Raw genomic sequence first — 20,281 nt, 5'->3', positions numbered from 1 at the left:
TCTTGGTCGCGGAGGGGGTGGGTTGCATCTGGCACCAGTGAGTCTTTTCAGATTTCCTGAGCGTGATTTCCACATTGGGTGAAAGTAGACCACCTGTAAAAAAAAAAAAAAAAACATTTCAAAGCTCTTTCTTTCTTTGGCACTTTCACGTACCATTGCAGGAATAAACAGCATTTTGTATTGCTAGTCTCACTGGTCAAGTTCTGCAGTGTGGGGCTGGTGTGTTTTCAGAGGCTGTGGTGAGCGTGCGCAGCGCCCTGAATTTGTATTCCTGGTTGCGTGTGTGCCGTGCAACTGATTCTTTTTTCTTCTCCATCTTTTGGCTTCTTTCTATGTCTGCATGTGTGCTTATGCACTACGATCGCCTGCTCCCTGTGCACCCCTCCCTTCTCTTTCTCTCTTTCCCTCAGACACACACTGCACCGCTCTCCTCTCCTTCCCTCTCCTTGTCTCTCTCTACATCTCTGTAGCAGTCTCTGGTTGAGCATCCAGAAGAAGGACCGTGCGTCCTGCACCTCGTGCTTGCGTTGAGGAATGCTTGTTTTTTCTTATGGGTTTTTTTTTTTTGAGTTTTTTTTTGTCAGTTCAATCATTGGCGGGAGAGGTGTTATGGATGGTGAGGAGCCTAATTGAATTAGCATGCATTTCACCACAGCGGCGCATGTACGGATTTTGGTCGTCCACACTTCGGCTGCGTGGGGCATTTTGCTGGTAACACTGTCAGACTAAGCACATTAGCAAGTGAATGCTTATCGGAAAAGGGGAGGGAAAAGAGAAAAGAGGGATAAAATGCAGCGCTAATCGATACAGTGTCCGTGTCAGAAGCAGAGACAACAATCCAAGGGGGTGATCCAGGATGCTGGTGGAAAACTGATCCAGCTCCGGTCCAGGTCTTCCACTTCGAGAGGGAACGCGCAGCAAAGAAGCTTCGCGCTGCGTCTGCAGCCAACGCGTCAGGAGTCACAGCCGGCTTTATTTATTTATTTTCTGCTTTTTCCATCTACCATGCTGCAGCAGAAGTGTCTCTTTCTCTCCGTCTGTGAAAAGGATACGTGAGCGCTTCATCGCGCCCGGGTCAGTCTCATCCTATCTGTTTCCTCTGTTCTCTGTTTGCTGTCATCTTTTAATCGGCATTAGAATAATCCATTAGCTGCCGGGATGTCTCTTATCTCCTCTTGTGCGATAGAGGAGCTGCCCTCTGAGGGAGAGTGGTCTAAATAGGACATAAGCCATACCTGAGGCTGGAAACTCGAAGGGAGACACCTCCCGGCATCTGTTCCACCTGGAGTGTTTCACCCCTCGTCAATTAAGCCACAAAATCTGCATCCAGAAATATTGATCCTCAAAGCCGTGATTAGACCGCTTTTGGGAGTTGCAGCACAGATGATTATCGACTCGATTGAGCCTGCCCTCCTCCTCCTCCTCTTCGCAGACAAGCTCCCTTGTTTGGTTTTCTTTCTTTTTTGATAGTCACCAAGCGTGAAAGCCAGGAGGAACTGACCAATTGTTTTTTTTTCTTTTTTTCTTTGGATTTTTTTAAGCCAGACTTGAAAGGAATTTCTTCTTTTTGAGGATTTTATCGTCTTGGAAACCTACTGTTAAAGCCTTGGGGCTTTGGGTAGTATTGTTTTCTTCTGCATTGTTTACTTGACCCGTGGATAATGATTGATGTGGGCAACCCTTTCTGAGATGTACTCTTTCCAAAGGGTGGGACAAATGGGGTGTGGAAGGGCCTATGCCGGACCTTCTTGCCCCAGACTGGAGGTGGTGCTTCTGGGCTGGGAGTGTGGCGGAGGCAGCTGGCTGGGCCTCGGTTCTTGGTGGAGATTGGCATTATCTCTTGCCTTGTTGGCCTCGATGCCGGACAGATCGGCCAGTGCCCGTGTGTCTTCCAGCCTGAGCACCACACACCATGTCCATCACTTCCATAACAAGCATGGTACCGTACCCATCGCCATCAACAGGATGCCCTTCCTCACAAGAGGAGGCCACGGTAAGCCCTCACTCTTTTCACTTTATCGACCAGACGGCTCAGACCAAATGGGTCTAGAAAGCTTTGATTTGATTAAGGAGAGTTATTACACTGGAAAGCAGGCTGTTGATACAGCACCCTGATATGTGTGCGCATGTGATTTTTGATTGTTATTTCACTGGGTTTCAGTTTTTTTCTTTAGCACGCTTTTATGTGTGTGGTATTGTGCTCTTTGCACTCACTGCAAATCTAGAGGAGAGATGGGTTTGTTGGATAAAAGTGTGGAGCAGATGTGCTCCTTTTCATGTCCAGCCATGCCACTGCTCCTTGCCAGGCATCTTTTTTGACACCTGTGTCAATCAGAGATTGTGTGCAGCATTGACAACCTGCCTTCCTGCTGAGCTCTAGCATATGTTGAGTGTCCAGTGAACTTGTCATATTCCAGATATAATTCTCAAAATAGAAGAGCTGCCCTGTGCTACAGGCTTTAATCACCTGGTAGAGTTTCTAGCTGTTTAAGCATATTTAGTTTTGTGGTGCTTGGTTTATGATCCAGGTCTTGCATCTTCTAAGACAGTTCAGAGTTTTTGTTATGATTTATTTGATTCCTGTTCTCCCACTTTTGTTGAGATGCACAGATTATCAATTAAAAGAGGACAACAATTATAATAATTTCTGTTATTAGTAGTAGTAGTAGTTAAAATGTATGGGTTTACTTGTATGTGTACAGTACATATATCTAAATGGGTATGTGTGTGCATTGCACACATTGTTAAAGAAAAAAGTATCAACTTTTCCCAGTTTATGAAGTATCAACTATTTTTTACTGTTTGTTTTTTTTTTGCTATAAGATATTTTTATTTTTTTTTAGCTAGGAAGTTTTTATTTTATTATAAGTGGCAGTAAAGACATTTATTATGCTACAAACAAATACATAAAAACAAATAAATGTTGTTGTTTTCAAATTTCTATTCATCATAAAATCCTGAAAAAGTTTCAACTGTTTTCAACATTGATAATAATAAATATTTCTTGAGCACCAAATCAGTAGAAGGATCATGGAGTGATGGCTGTTGAAAATCCAGCTTTGCCTTCATAAAAATAAATTACATTTGAAAATATATTAAAATAGAAAACACTCATATTAAATTGTAATAACATTCACAATTTTGCTGTTTTTACTGTGTTTTGATCAAATAAATGCAGCCTTGGTGAGCATAAGAGACTTCTTTTAAAATACTGACCCCAAACATTTGAACGGTAGTGTGTTTTCTTTTAGTCTCTTCTTCATTTGCAATTACAAAATCTTACTGACCCCAAACTTTTAAATGGTAGTATATACTTTGAACATTTGTGTGTGTGTGTGTTTGTGTGTGTGTGTGTGTGTGTGTGTGTGTGTGTGTGTGTGATTGTGTGTGTGTGTGTGAACAAAAACTCTACCAGTTTATTCCAGTTTATACACACACACACCCACACACACACACACACACACATACTGATATATATATAATATATATATATATATAGTTTGTCAGACCCTTACTCTTCCTCAAACCAGCATTGTACAAAAAAGAGCAGTTTAACAGAGCACAGTGTTGTCAGTTGCTCAGTATTGTCACATCTGCATGAACTCAGAACAGTCTGTGTAGATGTGCTTTATTGCTGCAAACAGAGAAACAAAGCTGGTGATTGTTCAGGTCATTTGATTTTTATCAATGAATCAATGAACTTCTTTTATCAATGTTTATTTTAATAAAGGAACTGGTGCGTATGGTAAAAAGCTGAAAGAAGAAAACTCCACCAGTTACATTCCATTTCATAGATGTTGAAATTTTCAACCACACTTCCACTTAATCCCACTCACATACTAAGATTTGGAACACCACAAACACAGACTACTTTGTTGTACTGTGTGTACATCAGCACTCTTGAGATTTAACTTGGCTAATCAAGTAGAATTAACTGCTACACAATGTGGGTTAAGTCCTGTTTACACCAAATCCAAATTAATTACTTTGAGAGTTACTTGCAAAAAAAAAAATCACACCAAAACTAGTGCTGATCTTTGCTATAGAAAATGGATAAGATTGAGGGTCTGAATTAAAAAAAAAAACACCTCTGCAATATTTTGGATTCATTGTAACGGAAGTCATAAAGATGTATTGTGTTGCTTTGCAAACTGTGCATGTTCTTCATGCTGAAAATTCTAACTTGTTTGAACACCAACCAACCATACAAACTTTTTTCATTCCACTTTAATGAATTTCAACATGTAAACGTATTTATTTTAGCCTTCTTACATACTGAGAACTGAGAAGATGGGCTTAACCAACAGGATGACTTTCATTTTGATGTAGTAGTTGATCAGTAAAGCAGTCATGCATTGTTTTTGTTGTCTGAGTGCTGGATGCATTTATGGCTGCTGGACACGCGTAAATGGGTTGTTTTGTGATTGGGGACATTGGATAGCCACAATCAATGTGTCACCTCCCACACAAAGCGAAGTTATAGTAGCTGAGCTTTCCATCTGAAGAGCCTGGGAGGACAGTGTTAAATGATCCTTTTAAACAGAGAGGGTTAGAGGAATCAGTCCTTCATTCCCAATGACAAGTAGTTCAACGGGGGAATGTGATCCCGCACAGTAATGGGATCATCAAGGCAACTGTTAGCAGAATCATGGCCCTTTCAGAGTTTTTCATTACAACTGGTATAGTCAGTCCGATTCACTGCTTCCGTCTCAACATTAATCTCACCAGCCCTTCCATCCATCTACCGCAAAATATGCAATGAATTTTCAGCGTCCTTATCGCGTGGAAACAGGGCTGGCAATCCTGACGGAGCCGAGGTGGAGCCGACATGTCATGAATTACATCACCGCTCTTGTAAGGCATCTTCACAGCCATTACCGGAGTCCTGCAACTGAATGTGGCTGTCAGAGTGTCCAACCCTGATGCAACGAAAGGCTGGTAGTGTTGTTCTTGTTTACTTAATTGATTGATAGATTTGATTGCTGTGTGTGTATGTGTCAGTTGTACATATTAATTTGTTTGTATACATTCTGTATGTATTCTGATGCACACAGAGGTTTATACCTGCAACACATTTTATGCATGTTTATAATGAACAATATAACTTCCTAATCAGCTTGCTTTGCATTTCCATACAGACCTAAAGGATTTTCAGCAAGCTGGAAACCTTCATCACCACTGACCAATAATCACATCTTGCCAGATCCTATCACTCAATGCGGCCCCTGGCAGCAAGGTGGAGATAATTGATGTAATTGATATGTAGATTAGTAGAATAAGTCAATCAGGTGTACAGGGGCCGGGCTGATGTAAGGATGAAATGATGGAGAGATAGAGGGGGAGAGAGCTGTCACACCACACAGACCCTTGCCTCCATCGCATGCCGTTGACATTTGCGCTAGACGCTGCTCATCATTTGTGCATTTCATGCCATCTGAAGAGCCCTTGGCACAGCACTTGTATGGTTTGGATGGTGGATTTTATGATTGATATGCTGTAAACCAGCACTCATATGCACTTTCACAGTTCCTGTTTATCTTTATTATTATTATTATTATTATTATTATTATGTTTTAAAGGAAGACTCCGTATTTTTCCTCATTAAAAAGTTTAATGAAAAGTCATTAATGGTACATTTTATAGTACTGTTGTCTAACTACATGGATTGAATACTTGGTAGCCTAATAACAGCTGTTTTATTAGGCATTAAGCTGGTCTCCAAAAAAATGCTGAGTTTATCTTTAAAGAGTCATAAAACTCTTCTGTTATTTCTAGTAATTCATTATTATTATTATTGTTATTATTATTATTATTAATTAACAATTTAGTAGAAATAGATTTTTTTCTATATAATATTAATAGATTAATTTTGATTTAATTTTAATTCTGAGTTCATAAAATTGTACTGTTATTTCTACTAATATGCTTTTATTATTATCATTTAGATAGAAACAAGAAACATTTTTGCATTTTCTGCTTGGTTTTATGCCTCAGGCTAAACTTAAGGTAAACTTGGTTGATTAATAAGCCAGCACATTTAGATAGAAACAAGAAACATTTTTGCAATATATATATATATATATATATATATATATATATATATATATATATATATATATATATATCACAGATCAGATTTATGTCATTCTTCAGTTTGATTTTCTTTTGACCTGTGTTTGGGCACACCAATCCAGCAGTGACTTTTCTCCGCACTTGTCACGATTCTTCAACTCTTGCCCCTCGACCTTTAATCATTCACCCGTCGCCCCTGACAACACAGCTGCAGGCCGACTGCTATGGCACTGACCCACTGATCCATCGATCCCACAGCCTGATGGATTTCCAGTTTTATTTGAGGATCTGCCAAACAGCAGAAATCTAATCAATCGTTTCTTTCCCCCTCTCTCCATCTTGTTTTTTGTCCTCGTCTCATTGAAATGCTGCATGCCCCTCCCCTCCCCCTCTGATACCCAAAGCTCAATGCGCTGATGGAGGCGTGATGTTTGACAAGCAGCATGTTCTGTTTATTCACTCACGCCTGCCCCTGCATGCTGATGCTGGTGTTTGGTTTTCTTATCATTGTACGGTGTAGAGATAAGGTTGGGTCCAGTGGGTTCGGTGATCTAAAATATTTAACATTCTTTGTGAGGCTCAAGGGCGCACCTTGATCTGAGCAAGGGCATCTCCTAATGCACATCCACTCGAGAAAGCCATGATGGATGCGGGCTCTTACCGGTGAAAAGGGGCTATCCTTTGTGGATCACTGGTGTGTACACTATAGATTGGACCTCATCAAAAGCAGTTTGCTGTAGCGAGAGCCGCAATCCATTACCGTCTCGGAGTCAAGCTCTAAGTGGCTGCACAAAAAGTGTAGGTTGGGACAATAAGGAATAATTGATCAGTGACTCAAAACACTGTGATTTGGGAGTGATTCATTGTTTGTCCTGAATAGCCTAAATGTGGGCCAGTAATGAGAGTGCATTTACTGTGACCTCTTTGTTCTCTGTACTGCCTGTATTATTGAAAACAAGAGTTCTTCACAATTTTCCCCTCCTCAAAAGAAGCGACTAGATGTAGAGCCATCACTTTAAGTGCATGTGTCATTTCAGTGCCGCTTCTGAGAATAGACCCGCAACTGCAGTCCAATCAATTTGATGGGCAAAGCGGTTAGACAATAAACTAGAGGACTGCGGTTTGGAACCTTATGCCACTGAGCTCTTGTGCTCTGGGTGCCTTTTGGTGGTTATGCTGTGGTTGTGGTGTTTTTGTGGCCTATGAACATGTGAACTTTTGAGTCAAAACGAAAATATTGGCTTTGTCTAGAAGCACCGCTTTGGTCCCCACACCTTCCTGAAAGGCTCGACAATTGCGTTATGTGTAAGATTAATAGCGGATTCAGTAATGTTCTGTAACTGCAGCAGCAGGGTTAAGGTTACTCCCATTCCTCTGTGCTCCAGACCTGTGGTGTGTGTTTTACTAAATGTGACATTGAGGAGAAATAGCTCGGTCTGGATCTCACCCAAGCCCTTGCTAAAGGGAGACAGCCATGCTGTGAGCTGTGAGCGGTGAAATCAGTCTCCAGTTGCCTGGATTCCTCTTCTTACACCTGCACTAAAACTACCTCAACCGTGCCAAAACCATCCCAGGGCTGTAGCAAAACACATCCATTGACTTTGCTATATGACCAGTGTTCTGTCCATCAAAGGGTTTATAGATTAACAATTCAATTGAATTTGCTATTGTTTTCTTGTTGTTGTTGTTGTTTATTGTCAATGGAAAATGTGGGAAAATCATAAAAATTATTATAGGTAATATATTTGTGTATACGTTACATAGTTCATATTATATATATTGCATTGGATATTTTATATATTTTATTTATAAAAATGATTAGATTTATTTTAGTATTTAGTATTTTATGCTTCAAAAATATCTAATCAACTAGAGATTTGAGTAAAATAATGTCAAATTATTAAAGTGAATATATATGTCTATACAGTAGTATTCACATTGCATATGTATATTGCAATATATTACATTGCATATTTTATATATGTATCTATCTATGATTTTAAGTTTTTTACATATTTTTGGTTGAGCATAAATACATTTATTATATAATATTTTCAATGTAATATAAAATATATACACTCTAAAAATGCTGGGTTGTTTCAACCCAATTTTGGGTCAAACAGGGACTAACCCAACTTTTGGGTGAAAATTTTAAATAAAAAAATTAACCCAACAGATTTTTTAGTAAATATTTTAACCTAAAGTTGTGTGTTAGTAAATATTTGTTTTTTAGTTGTTTTTTAACAACCCAGCATTTTTTAGAGTGATACTATATAATGTATTCTGTATGGATTTTTTTTTGCTGATGCTCAATATTTTATTGACTAATTACTCTTTGAGTTCAATCTCTTCTAGATTATTATTAAAAATAGTTATCCAGTAAGCACAAATAATTGGAAAAGTCATGTAAATTCATTGGGAACCCTGAAGAAAATCATTGTTTTCAATCTTCTACAGGTTTTGGTGGCTGAACTATAGTTTTTGGTTTTTGAATAGATGTTTGTCATTTTTTTATAGATTTTTGTGTTTTTTTTTTATTTTTTGTAGTTGATGTTTTGTTTGTTATTATTATGACATTATGTTTTTGGTTATTTTTGCAAACTGTTTAATGCAGATCCTGGATAAATTAAAACTGTAATCCTTTTCGGAAAAGCTAATTGGCCTTGATGAGTTCTGATACCTTTGTGTTGTGAAGTGTATTGGTCCACATAGATGCACAAACAGAAAATTTGGCTAAACCAACTAAATCCAATATTCCTACATAAGCCTGAGCGTCACTGCATGACACAAATCAAGGGCCTCATAATTTTTAATGAAGTTCTTAGTGCATCCATGTGTTATAACTTTGATGATGTGCCATCATTATATCCCAGACCTGACAGCCTGGCTTTTCATTACACAATGTAACATCTTTAATTCCCGGAGTGTTTTCCACTGCAAGGCGTTTTCCCCAACCGTTCGATCAAATTAATGATAATAACAGGTGGCAATAAAAAAGGGAATAAGTGGAATATCTGTAATCTATTTTTACATAACCTATGAAGTTATACCCACATACCTAATTAAAAACTGTTACCGTCAAACCTCCCAAAATAACAGCAGTGCAGTCGTTATGCAGTTTGAATGCTGTTGACAGCCAATCACCTCTGTGATGTCCGTCTAAGAATAGAGTGTTATTTGTAGAGGGTGTTGAACAGTAGAAACAACAGTGGTGAGAAGTGGAGGCCCAGGTCTCCAGGTCTGAAATGCGCAAGCCCGGGATCCGCCCACTCATTTCTCTAGAACACCCCGGCGCTCTTCCTGAAACAACACTGTCTGGCCTCGGAAAATGGAGATGCCTCCTAAATCACTGGTATCCTTTAATTTGTTTTTGTCTGTCAGATATCTGAAGTGGGGCTGTGGTGCATCCCTCCTTAAGAAAAAGGGAGACTTCAGAGGCAGACTAAAAATAAAAGAATAAAACAGAAGACAATCATATATCTCGGTCATGTTTACAAAAGTTTTGCACATTTATTTTTAAACAATGTTTGACAAGACTGGGGATTGGGACTTTGCAAAGAACTGGATACAGCTCATTTTGCTATTTAGAGAGATAATAAAATTATTCCTGGCAATATCTCCAAGGATTACACAATTTCACAGATAGACGAGCGCACAGCGAGCACACAGTGATGATAATATTGGCGGCAGACGTGTGATTCATGCCCTCGCATAAGGGGAATTGCAGCAGCATTCTGCGCTCTCTGTGGCTTTGCCATGAAAAAGGGGATTATTGAAACTTCAAAATTTCCTGCCGTTCTTCGAGGCCAGATCTCCTCGCTGCAGTGTCCCAATCAACTCCGCTGAGTGTGCATAAGAACTTCTGCTGTGGGGCTTTGCTTGCGGGTGTCTGTAGCTAAATAATACATGGCCATTAAATTTAATGTTGAAAGCGAATTCTAAAGTGCGTCTTAATCTGAACATTTCATCAGTTTGGTTGATTAAAATCAAATATAGAAAAAACAGACATGTTGACTGTATATTTGTTTCTTTTTAAGAGTTGAGTAATTTCTGTTGACTTATTTATTTTAGCAACTTAATATTATTAATTTAAATGAATTATTTCAATAATTTATTATAAATGGCATTTAGAAAACTTCATTTATAATGATAAACATTAAATGTACATGAAATTTTATTTTATTTAAATTTTTTTGCAATGACTCTAATAGCACAGAAATCGCCTTCCCCTTGAAAGTATTTAGACGTTTCCAATATTTATAAATGGACTCATGTGGGAAGCAGAGCTGAATACACACAGGAAGTGACATAGTGACCCCACTGTCTGTAACTCCTGCTGTGATTTACGGCTGCTTTTAGGCTTTGAAATGCTTCTTGTGCAATTCAGTGTGGTGATTTAAGACTCATTGTTGTCCGTGCTGCAGTTAACAGGCCCTCGGATTGGCTGGGGCTGGATTTCTTTTGCTCTCATTATTTTGCCATCGCACCTTTTTGCTCAGCTGCCTAATCTGAGTCTTGCTGCACTCTCATTATTTTTCATTCTCTCTTTTTCTTTGATCTTTACCATGTAATGTTCATTTTTTTCACCATTGTATTAAGCCCGACCTTGCTGTAGAATCAGCTTTCAGCCGGCAGCACCTTCAAAGTTTGCTTCTTTTAATCATCATTAGAGATATTGGCCTACATTCTGAAGTCTTGGAGCGTGTGCTGCAACCATGCTTTCCCAGATCTACTTTTTACATTTTCTGTATTGAATCCGATTCTTTGTTCCATCAAATAAAGAAGAGCTCAGTCAAAAGACTCTTCTAGAGGACGTTTTAAGTTCATTCGGTGAGGTCAGCAAATGGACTCGGCTTCCTTCTCGAATGCAAGTGGCCGGCATTCACATTCAGTGGGATTACAAAGCGATTTTTTCGCTTTTCTCTCGAGCTCCTCGGATGGGATTGGCTCTTTGCGGGAGAACACTCGAGCCCTCTCAGAAATCATCAGTGACAGCGACGTAATCAGATCAGCTATTCCTTGAGCCGTGATTGCAGGAGACACTCGAGCCGGTGCAATCAGCCTAGCGCTTCGCCTGGAACGCCTTTCCTTTTCTTTGTGCGGGTGCATGCAGGCTTCTTAGATCTTCTTCGGCTCTTCTGCTCTGCGTTGCCCACTTTTGACTCTCACCTTTGACTGCTTTCGTGCAGGTTAGACCGAGGTGCTGTTTTTGCGGTGCTGTGCAACCTTTACAGAGATCATGATAATCGCTTGATACCTGAAGAGCAGCCTATTTTTTCCTTGAGCAGGGTGCAATTTGATGACGATTATGTTGAATGCTTTGGTGAAGGTGGGCAATCAGAGAGGGCCATTTGGACGTATGGTTCATAAGGACCGTGACCGCTGCGCTACCGTTCGAGGGTGCTCTGTGTTTATCACAATCCCCTAATAACCTACATCCTGCTGAAAGAGGCCAGCGTGAGCCACTTTGTGTTGGTCCAATTAATTACATGGTTTAATTTCAGTAGCGAATATACAACTGTACTGTCAAAGCCGAGCAGCAATTACTACTGCACTGTCACACAAGGCAAATGGCTTAATTAGACGCTCTTAACGACCCTCGTACTGGCTGTTGTTTCCTTTTCAGCTGTGCCGGTAAACTTGTCTTTTAGTTGTCTAGTCGTAAACAATAATAACTGAGTGCATTTACTGTACTTTTGTATGAATTTTTTTTTTTTCCAACATTGTTTTGTTTAATATCAGACCTGCTTTCTTGGAGCAGCACATGGTTATTTCTGTATGAAGCTTGAGAGAGGGGCAATCTGTGACAGAATGGGTGAGATTAGGCATTTGGGCAGCAGCTGTGTAGAAGGCATATGGGACAGGCAATGTGAGCGTCTTATTAAACAAGCATGTGCATTTGAGCTTGAATTCAGGCTTCCACTCCACAGGACATTTGTATGACATTTGCAAATTAAACCTAGAGTGATAATATATATATTTATATATGTATATTTGTATGTATTTTTAAAATTATATATATATATTAATATTATATATATATATTACAATATATATATATATATATATATATATATACAAGTATGTGTGTGTATTTTCTCTCCAAGCATATATATACTGTATCAAGGCCGGCCCTAACCAATTTGGTGCCCCAGGCAAGATTTTAACTGGTTCCCCTTGCGTCGCAGCCAATTCCACCACCAATCACTCACACAATCATTCTCACAACTGCATAGCTTTATGACATAAAACAAATTACATGTAAAATAAATAAGATGGTTCCACAAATAAATAAATAAATAAACTGACATTAACTCAGTTAGCTACTTAGAGAACTTTATCGTCCAAAGCCATATTTAATTTTGAGATTTTTATTTTTGTTTGTTAATTTTAAACATTCATAAATTTAGGGATGCACTGATCTTGACTCTTCATGGCAGAATCCAAATACTAATTATTTTTAATGTTTTATATTTAAGCAAAAGACAAGAAAGAATGAAAATATGAGTCCATGAAGAATATGGTTAGTCGCTTTATTGGCCTATATTTTGATCTAAATTAGACTGTATAATTTCAAACCTGATGCAAAAACAGAATGTTCTGACTTTAGCTTTGTGAAATTAGGCTACACAAAACATACCAAACAGCAGGTGGGCTGAATAAAAATGCAGATTCCCTCTCTGTCAGCAGGTGGCGCTTAAGGAACAGCAGTGGTGCATTGTTTCCTTGATTTCCACTGTAAACACTAAATGAATTATACATAGGCGAGATAAGACAGTCTTTTTTAAGATAGACAGTTCCCCTTTAGAGATACATTCATACTTTGCGCATTGTGAACAGTGAGATTGCTCTGCCTGCTAATGTATTTTATCCTCTTTTGGCTTACAGACTCTGAAATAAAACAAAAAAGGTGTCCGGTTCCAATTTATGGTCGATCGGTGCATCTCTGCTCAAATTCAAATATGAAACTGCTATTATTTTGGTGGTTTGCCAGCAAATAAATAAATTCCCTGCATGTTTCAGAGTGAAGCGCTGCATGTCATGGGCTGGACTCGAACACATTACCCGCTTCACTCTGTAAACTATAGCGCAAAGGTATTTTTATATTAAATCGCAATCTTCGCGATATGATCTTAACTAATTGGCTGGCCCTGTGCTGTATGCACTACAGTGCAAAGTTTGGAGCTCAGGAATAATTTATATATTCAAATAGAAAAGTGTTTATTAGCAATGCATATTAGTAATCAAAAATTAAGTTTTGATATATGTACGGTAGGAAATTTACAAAATATCTTCATGGAACATGATCTTTACTTAATATCCTAAAGATTTTTGGCATAAAAGAAAAATTTATAATTTTGACCCATACAATGTTTTTTGGGCTATTGCTACAAATATACCCCAGCGACTTAAGACTGGTTTTGTGGTCCAGGGTCACAAATAAATGCAGTCTTGATAAGGATAAGAATATTCTTTAAAAAAAACTCATTAAAAAGTTTTAACAGTACCACATTTTTTGAGCAGTACTGTGTGTCTCAAAGCTCAAAACTCAATCAGGTTATTAAACTTTTAATGACTCCATTATCAAATGATTAATGAAATAAAGTAGTTGTTATTATGAAACCAAATATATTATCACAACATGCTCACATTATAAGCAAATGTCAGCATCTGTGTGATTAACATTTCGAGTCATTATGCACAAAATCCAGAGCACTAATATATTCTTGCAGTAGTGCAGAGTGAAACAACAAAACAACCTGTCTTTTTAATTTATTTTTATTTATTTTATTTTATTTATCTGTTGTTAATGAAACTAAAAATGAATCTGGCAACTTCTGTTCAAAGTAGCAATTCCTACGACGACACAAACTTCCTGTTAAAACATATATACCTCCTATTTGTGACCTCCGGTGGTTTAAAGTGATGTTTATGCATTTAAAATGTTCAGTATACACTGACTAAACAAAACTAAATGTAATAAAACATAAAAAATAGACAATATTGAATATACAAGTTCACATCTCCTTCCGGAGAGATAATATAGGGTAATTGAGACCTGCTCTGATGGTGTTTAGGTTAGTTTCATTTTCTGACATTAATGTTCTAATGGACCCAATATCAGCAAAATGTTTGCAAACAGCAGTTTTAAAGACATTTGTTGGATATTTGAATGGATTGAGTTCTGGGTTTCAACCAGGCAAGTACAACAAAGTTAACCCTTTTGTTTTAAACCTTTCCAGTGGTACTTTAACTGTTTGTTTCAGGTCCTTCGTCCCAGTTCTCTTCGTCCACAGATCGTCTCTTTCCCTGAGGATTTTTCTGTACTTAACTCCATCCATCTTTATGAGTTTTCCAGTCCCTGCTGTAGAACTGCATCCCCAAAGCATCACACACTCTCAGTGTTATATGATGTGTGTTGATCCAAGCATTTTACTTTGTGCAAAGCTCTGTTCCAAAACCCACAGTGCCTCTGCATTGTCTATAGCATCCTACAGTCATATGTGACTGACTCTGAACACTCTACATAAGCAGTACAATAGAATATAATAGGCAATATTACATTTTTTAATCATGAAAAAGGGCTGAGGGACAACTGTATTTTTGCAAACTGAATTTTGACAACATTGCATCAGCTTTATGAGTGACAACCAGGTACACAAAAACACAACACATTGGACACCTTTGTCACTCAGAGCCTCATTTCAAGTCATAAAAAATCAACATGGTGTTTACCCATGACTATTGTTGTTGATTTCAGTTTGACTTTAAGCTTATGGTGCATTACTCTGAAAAGTATAAAAACATAGTGCTAATATTTGGTGACAAAATTTTACTCGAAAAAATTTAAATTAGCTAAATGTACTGTAAGTGTAAATATACTCACCCTCAGGTAATCAAAGATGTAGATGAGTTTGTTTCTTCATCAAAACTGATTTGGAGAAATTTAGAATTGCATCACTTGCTCACCAGTGGATCCTCTGCAGTGAATGGGTGCCGTCAGAATGAGAGTTCAAACAGCTGATAAAAACATCACAATAATCCACAAGTAATCCAAGTAATCGACACAAACCCAGTCCATCAATGAACGTCTTGTGAAGAGAAAAGCTGCATGTTTGTAGGAAACAAATCCATCATTAATGCGTCTTAACTATACAGTCAACTATTATCTGTATTTCTCAGTATTAGATGAAATATTAATGTACAGTAAATACTGAAAAAATGGCTTACATACTTAAATTTGAATCCTGGCCTATTCAGACCCAAGAGTCACATGCTTTTGTGTGAACTCCAGTCCAAATGTAGGTTTAAAAAAAAAAAATCCAGTAGATTTCGTCTTGACGCTCTTTTGTACAAGCAAGGTTTGCAAATGCTATTATTATCTCATACTCACTTTCTCCTATCTTTCATGTCGGACTGGAACTTTTTTACTGATGGACTTATTCTTGTCTCAACATTCTTTTTTGGAAGATGGCCAGTTCTGGGCAGATTTGCAGTTGCTCCATATTCTCTTATCTTTTTAATGATGGATTTTGGTGTGTTTTGAGGTAAATCAGTGCCTGTGTAGTTTGTAACAACCCTGCCCTGGTATTTTTGACAATCTCAGTTCTGCTTGATACATAAATTAGGGTTTTTCCTTGGCACAGATACATTAGATTATGTAATCTTTGTTGAGTTATAAAAATCTGTCTGTTAATACACAACACAGTAAAAATCCAGTTGTGAATACCTTTCTGCAAGTTGCCTACTAATTAGAAGTCTTTAATGATGGAAGTGATGAAATGTTGATGGAAGTGATATTATACGGTATTACAGAAGTGCTCTGTTAATTATTCCTGCCTGTTTCGTTTCAAACCACAATCAGAAAATGCAACATTGGTTATGAAATATAAGCAGCAAATGAAGTAGGATTTTGAAAGGTATGCTTTAAGGCAATTAATAGTGAAAACTGTATGCACCACAAATTAAAACTCTCCTGCTTAGCCAATTTGCATGTCAGTATTCTCTCTTCACGCTCCCCAGATTGAATCAGCCTGCCGCTCGACTTGTTTTGATATGCATGTGAGTTAAAGTTAAAAACTCTGTGTATAATTCACAGATGTGAGAGCTAGACTTTGATTAAATCAGCCGTAGCCCCCCAGCATGTGTCAAGCCATGTCCTAGTTTGTAACCTAGCAACCATTAGGGAGCGAGATAAGACCTGTCTCCACTATATACTGTACACTATGCGAATACACTCAGTTTTATGTTATTATTTGTTATGGGATTGATGAGTTTGGGATTGTAAAGTTACACGTTTCTATCTAATATAGCAATAGTCTAGTAAAGCAGCATATTTGGGCATCACTGCACTACAAGTGTTTAGACCAGGGGTCTGCAACTTTTAACATCAAAAGAGCCATTTTGGTCCATTTCCAACCGAATGGAATTCACGTGGAGCCACAAAATATTTGGTCCCCAAATAAAGATAGCAAAGCGTGTTATATTCAGTTATGTTACAAGGGCAAGAGAGTAGCAATCATTTCAGAAGTGAGGGGGACAGAAATGTCAAATGTAATAATAATAAAAATGATAATAATAGGCCTAATAATATTTATTTATGTCTAATAAAAAATAAAAAAAACTTTTCTTATCTTTTACTTTTAATTGGCTAAGAAATCAAATACTCTGCTGGACAATAACCAATCATTTGTCTTCTATAATATTTTTTATATATATTTTACTACTGACAATTTTATGGTTATGATAGTATAATCAAACACTTTTTCCTTTTTTTATTACAGAATAAGGCAGAAAATATATTTTATAGTTTCTGTACTGTACTAATCAATGCTATGTCAATTACCACTGTATCATTCATATAAAAGACTTGAAAAACACTCATAAACCATATATTGTCGCAATCGTTTATTGTCTTCACATTTCATCAGTTAAGGTTTATGCTTGGTATTCAGCTTAATAGCAGGATTCCATCATATCAGTCCATTTTGGACTTTTTGCATGAGAGCGCGCCCTCCGGCTTCGAGTATGAATGAAACATACAGCGCATGAGAGTGTTCAGCACTCCGTGATGTTCACATCGTTTTGGATACGAATACAACGTATCCAAAACGACGTGACTATCTTGTTTCTTTTAATTTATATCTAGATTTATTCACATTGGCCCTTGAAAACCTATACGTGAACACTATTGCCTGAGAAAAAGTGCATGGGAAGAGTTTAGGTTTTATTAAAAGTCGGGGGGACACCTCTCATGCTACAGGGAGCCATCGCACAGGGATGAAAGAGCCGCATGCGACTCAGGAGCCGTGGGTTGCCGACCCCTGGTTTAGACTGTGATGTGACAGGCTTTCAGTGGGCAAAATAATAGCAATTCTCAAGGAGCTTGTAGGGGGGCATACTTTTGTCAATGCTGGACTGAATACATTTTCCTTTTTCTCCTGGATCCTCCGGTTGCTGTGGAGACGGTCCCTACCTGAAGGAGCAAGAGTTCTTTTCCATTTCCAATTCCGCAGAGGGAGGATGCGGTCGGCAGCCTGCGGGTTCAACCAGGATACTGTTTGTGTTTCGCAGGAGTTTTGAAATACCCCAGGGCTATGTCACAGGGCCTTTTCCCCTCTTTGTGCCTCAAGGTCTGTCGGTGTCTCCTCAGTTAAAAGAGAAAAAGTGTCATTATTATTGAAGGACTTTTAGTGAAATATTGATGCCGTTTTCTTTTACCCAAGAGGATCATTTTTGCCCTTTAAGAATATCCTGAATCGCTCTCTTTCTCTCTTTCTCTTTCTCTCTCTCTATCTTTATCTCTCTCAGTTTTCTGTTTCTGTAAATGCGCATTCATTTTGCTGCATTCGTTTTGTTGTTGGTTTCAATGTTATTGTTTCATTTTCAATACTCCCTTGATATACTAGTGCTATTTTCCTTGAAAAATAAAGGATTGCACTCTTTTAGAATATTTATAACACTTCAAAATTTTCTAATTTTAGAAAGCAACTTACAGCTTCTCTTCCTCATCTGTTTGAACTTTGATTGGATGAGTCTCAATTACTTTTGCATTATCTTTTTATTTTTTTAATGTCCTCGGTCAGGGAATATACATGTTTTATTCAGTGGTGGACAGTAACGGAGTTTACTTCATTTCTGTACTTAAGTACATTTTTCAAGTATCTGTACTTTACTTGAGTAGTTTTATTTTGAGTAACTTTTACTTCTACTTCACTACATTCCAAAGCATAAGATTGTACTTTTTACTTCACTACATTTCATAAAACATATTTTTACTTTTTATAATATATCACGTGCTCCGAGATGCAGAAGCGGTCTCTTATTCAAGAATGAACTGAGTCTTTTCAATGAACCATTGAAATCGGTTGGCAAATCGCACCAAACGATTCATTCACGAATTAGAATGATCTGATTGCAGTTGTTCTCGAGTTGACAACTCACTGATTTAAATGAACCATTTAGTGCGAGTCTCCAGTGAACTGAATTCACAAATAAGAACCGGCGGGAGATCTTGTGAGCACGCGCACGTCTGAAGCTGCTAAAAGTAAGTTACTAATGTCGAATTTTGGGATTAATTATTGTAACTGAAAATCATATTTAGGTCAAAACTGTCAGTTGTTTGTGAACTAAATCTGCTGTAAAGGGTGATCTATTTAAGCCCACTGAAATAGATAGCCCACTTTTTAGCATCAGTGCTTTATGTCACAAAAAACGAAACATTAAAATAACACAGATTAAATAAAATAACTCAAATTCTCATTCAAATTCCCCGCTGCCATAACATTAAATTTCCTACTATATAAAATTGCAAAATAAATCTATCTATCAGTACTTTTTTACTTAAGTACATAAAAAAATCGAGTACTTTTGTACTTTCACTCGAGTAAAATTGAAAAATGAGTACTTTTACTGGAGTAATATTTTATTATACATATCTGTACTTTTACTCAAGTACTTGATTTGTGTACTTCGTCCACCACTGGTTTTATTCATCTTTTGTTTCCATTTTAAATGTACTAGTCATGAAGCCATGGACGCTGCGACTGGTGAACCATGCCAGAAAACAAATTTAGCACTGTTGGTATCATAATAACAACTGGTGGAACAATAATACAGTCGCAAACTGCTTCCCTGAGGACAAGCGTATGTACTCTATTGAATCCAGTGATGCGAGGGGCGTCTGGCAGTGGCTTTAACCTGTTACAGATTCCCCTAGAAAAAACTAATGAAATTATTGAAGGATATTTCCATCCAAACAGGACAGGAGTCATTTGCTGTGGAAATTGGCTTGAGCCGCTTAACGTTGTCCATGATTTTATGTGCATTCTCTCTTCTAAGGTGTTTAATGATAAGATGTGCCTGGTAATTGTAGCATTTGCTATCTTTCCACAGTGTTATTGAAGAGGGAAACAAAGGCTTTGTTTGGTAAATGTGCTTTTGTGTTTTGTTGCCAAGTGATAAAGCGAGTTCTTTCCAAAGCTTGTGCCTTGATTAGGTGGCGGTTCTTGCTGACGCAGAACCTGTTCACCCATGTTCTGCACAGAGAAAAATCTGTCCACATCTCTGACAGTTACAGTAGACATACAATTCTACACCAAATCTTGGGGCTGAAAATTCTTGGCCGAAACAAAGTCCTGGACAAACTGAGCCAAAGACTGAAAATGATCATTTTAAATTGGCCCTTTTTTGGAATAACAGTTCTATTATCATAATAATAAAAGAGATTACATTTCATTTGGACCAATAGGCTACAACTTTTTTAAAATACTGTTTAAATGACGTATAGAAAAACGTTTTAGTTGTTTCTGTTGATTACTGTTTGTACAAATTATAAACCACACAGAGATCATATAGTAAGATCTCTGTGTGGAATTTATATATTTTTTTGTTTTGTTTTTTTGCTGCCATATGTTAAACTTCTTTAAATTAGTTCCCCCCCCCCCACAACAATCTACACTCCATACAACATCATTGTAAAGTAAAAAAAAACAGGGTTTTTAACATCTTTGCAAATTTATTAAAAATAAAAAACTAAAATGATTCCTTTGCATAAGTATTTATACCTTTATCTGGGACAGGTGAAATTTCTGATGTAAATGCAATGTACTTAATGTAGTATTTTCTTTTTATTTTTTATAAATTTACAAAGTCGTGACAATTCTGGTTTTGCTTTGTCAGTATGGTGTATGGAATGTTGATTGATGTG

General features: G+C 37.5%; 1 protein-coding gene across 22 annotated transcripts in view; it reads left to right on the top strand.

Moving 5' to 3' along the window:
• Positions 1-20,281, top strand: part of nrxn2a (neurexin 2a) — a 282,683-nt gene that overhangs the window by 159,651 nt on the left and 102,751 nt on the right. For 4 of the 22 annotated variants that reach the window (XM_042710985.1, XM_042710982.1, XM_042710984.1 and 1 more), the window contains exon 1: positions 611-1,993. The exons of the other annotated variants lie outside the window; for them this stretch is intronic. In XM_042710985.1, coding sequence (XP_042566919.1) covers positions 1,669-1,993 — 325 coding nt within the window. In that variant the 5' untranslated portion in view covers positions 611-1,668. Of the gene's footprint in view, positions 1-610; positions 1,994-20,281 lie in introns of those variants that run through there. 22 annotated transcript variants of the gene reach the window in all.

This window comes from Cyprinus carpio, chromosome A21 (assembly GCF_018340385.1).
Source record: "Cyprinus carpio isolate SPL01 chromosome A21, ASM1834038v1, whole genome shotgun sequence".
In the NCBI taxonomy this organism is placed as follows: Eukaryota; Metazoa; Chordata; class Actinopteri; order Cypriniformes; family Cyprinidae; genus Cyprinus; species Cyprinus carpio.
The sequence above is the reverse complement of the archived record's forward strand: the minus strand, read 5'-3'. Positions and strand labels throughout refer to the sequence as shown.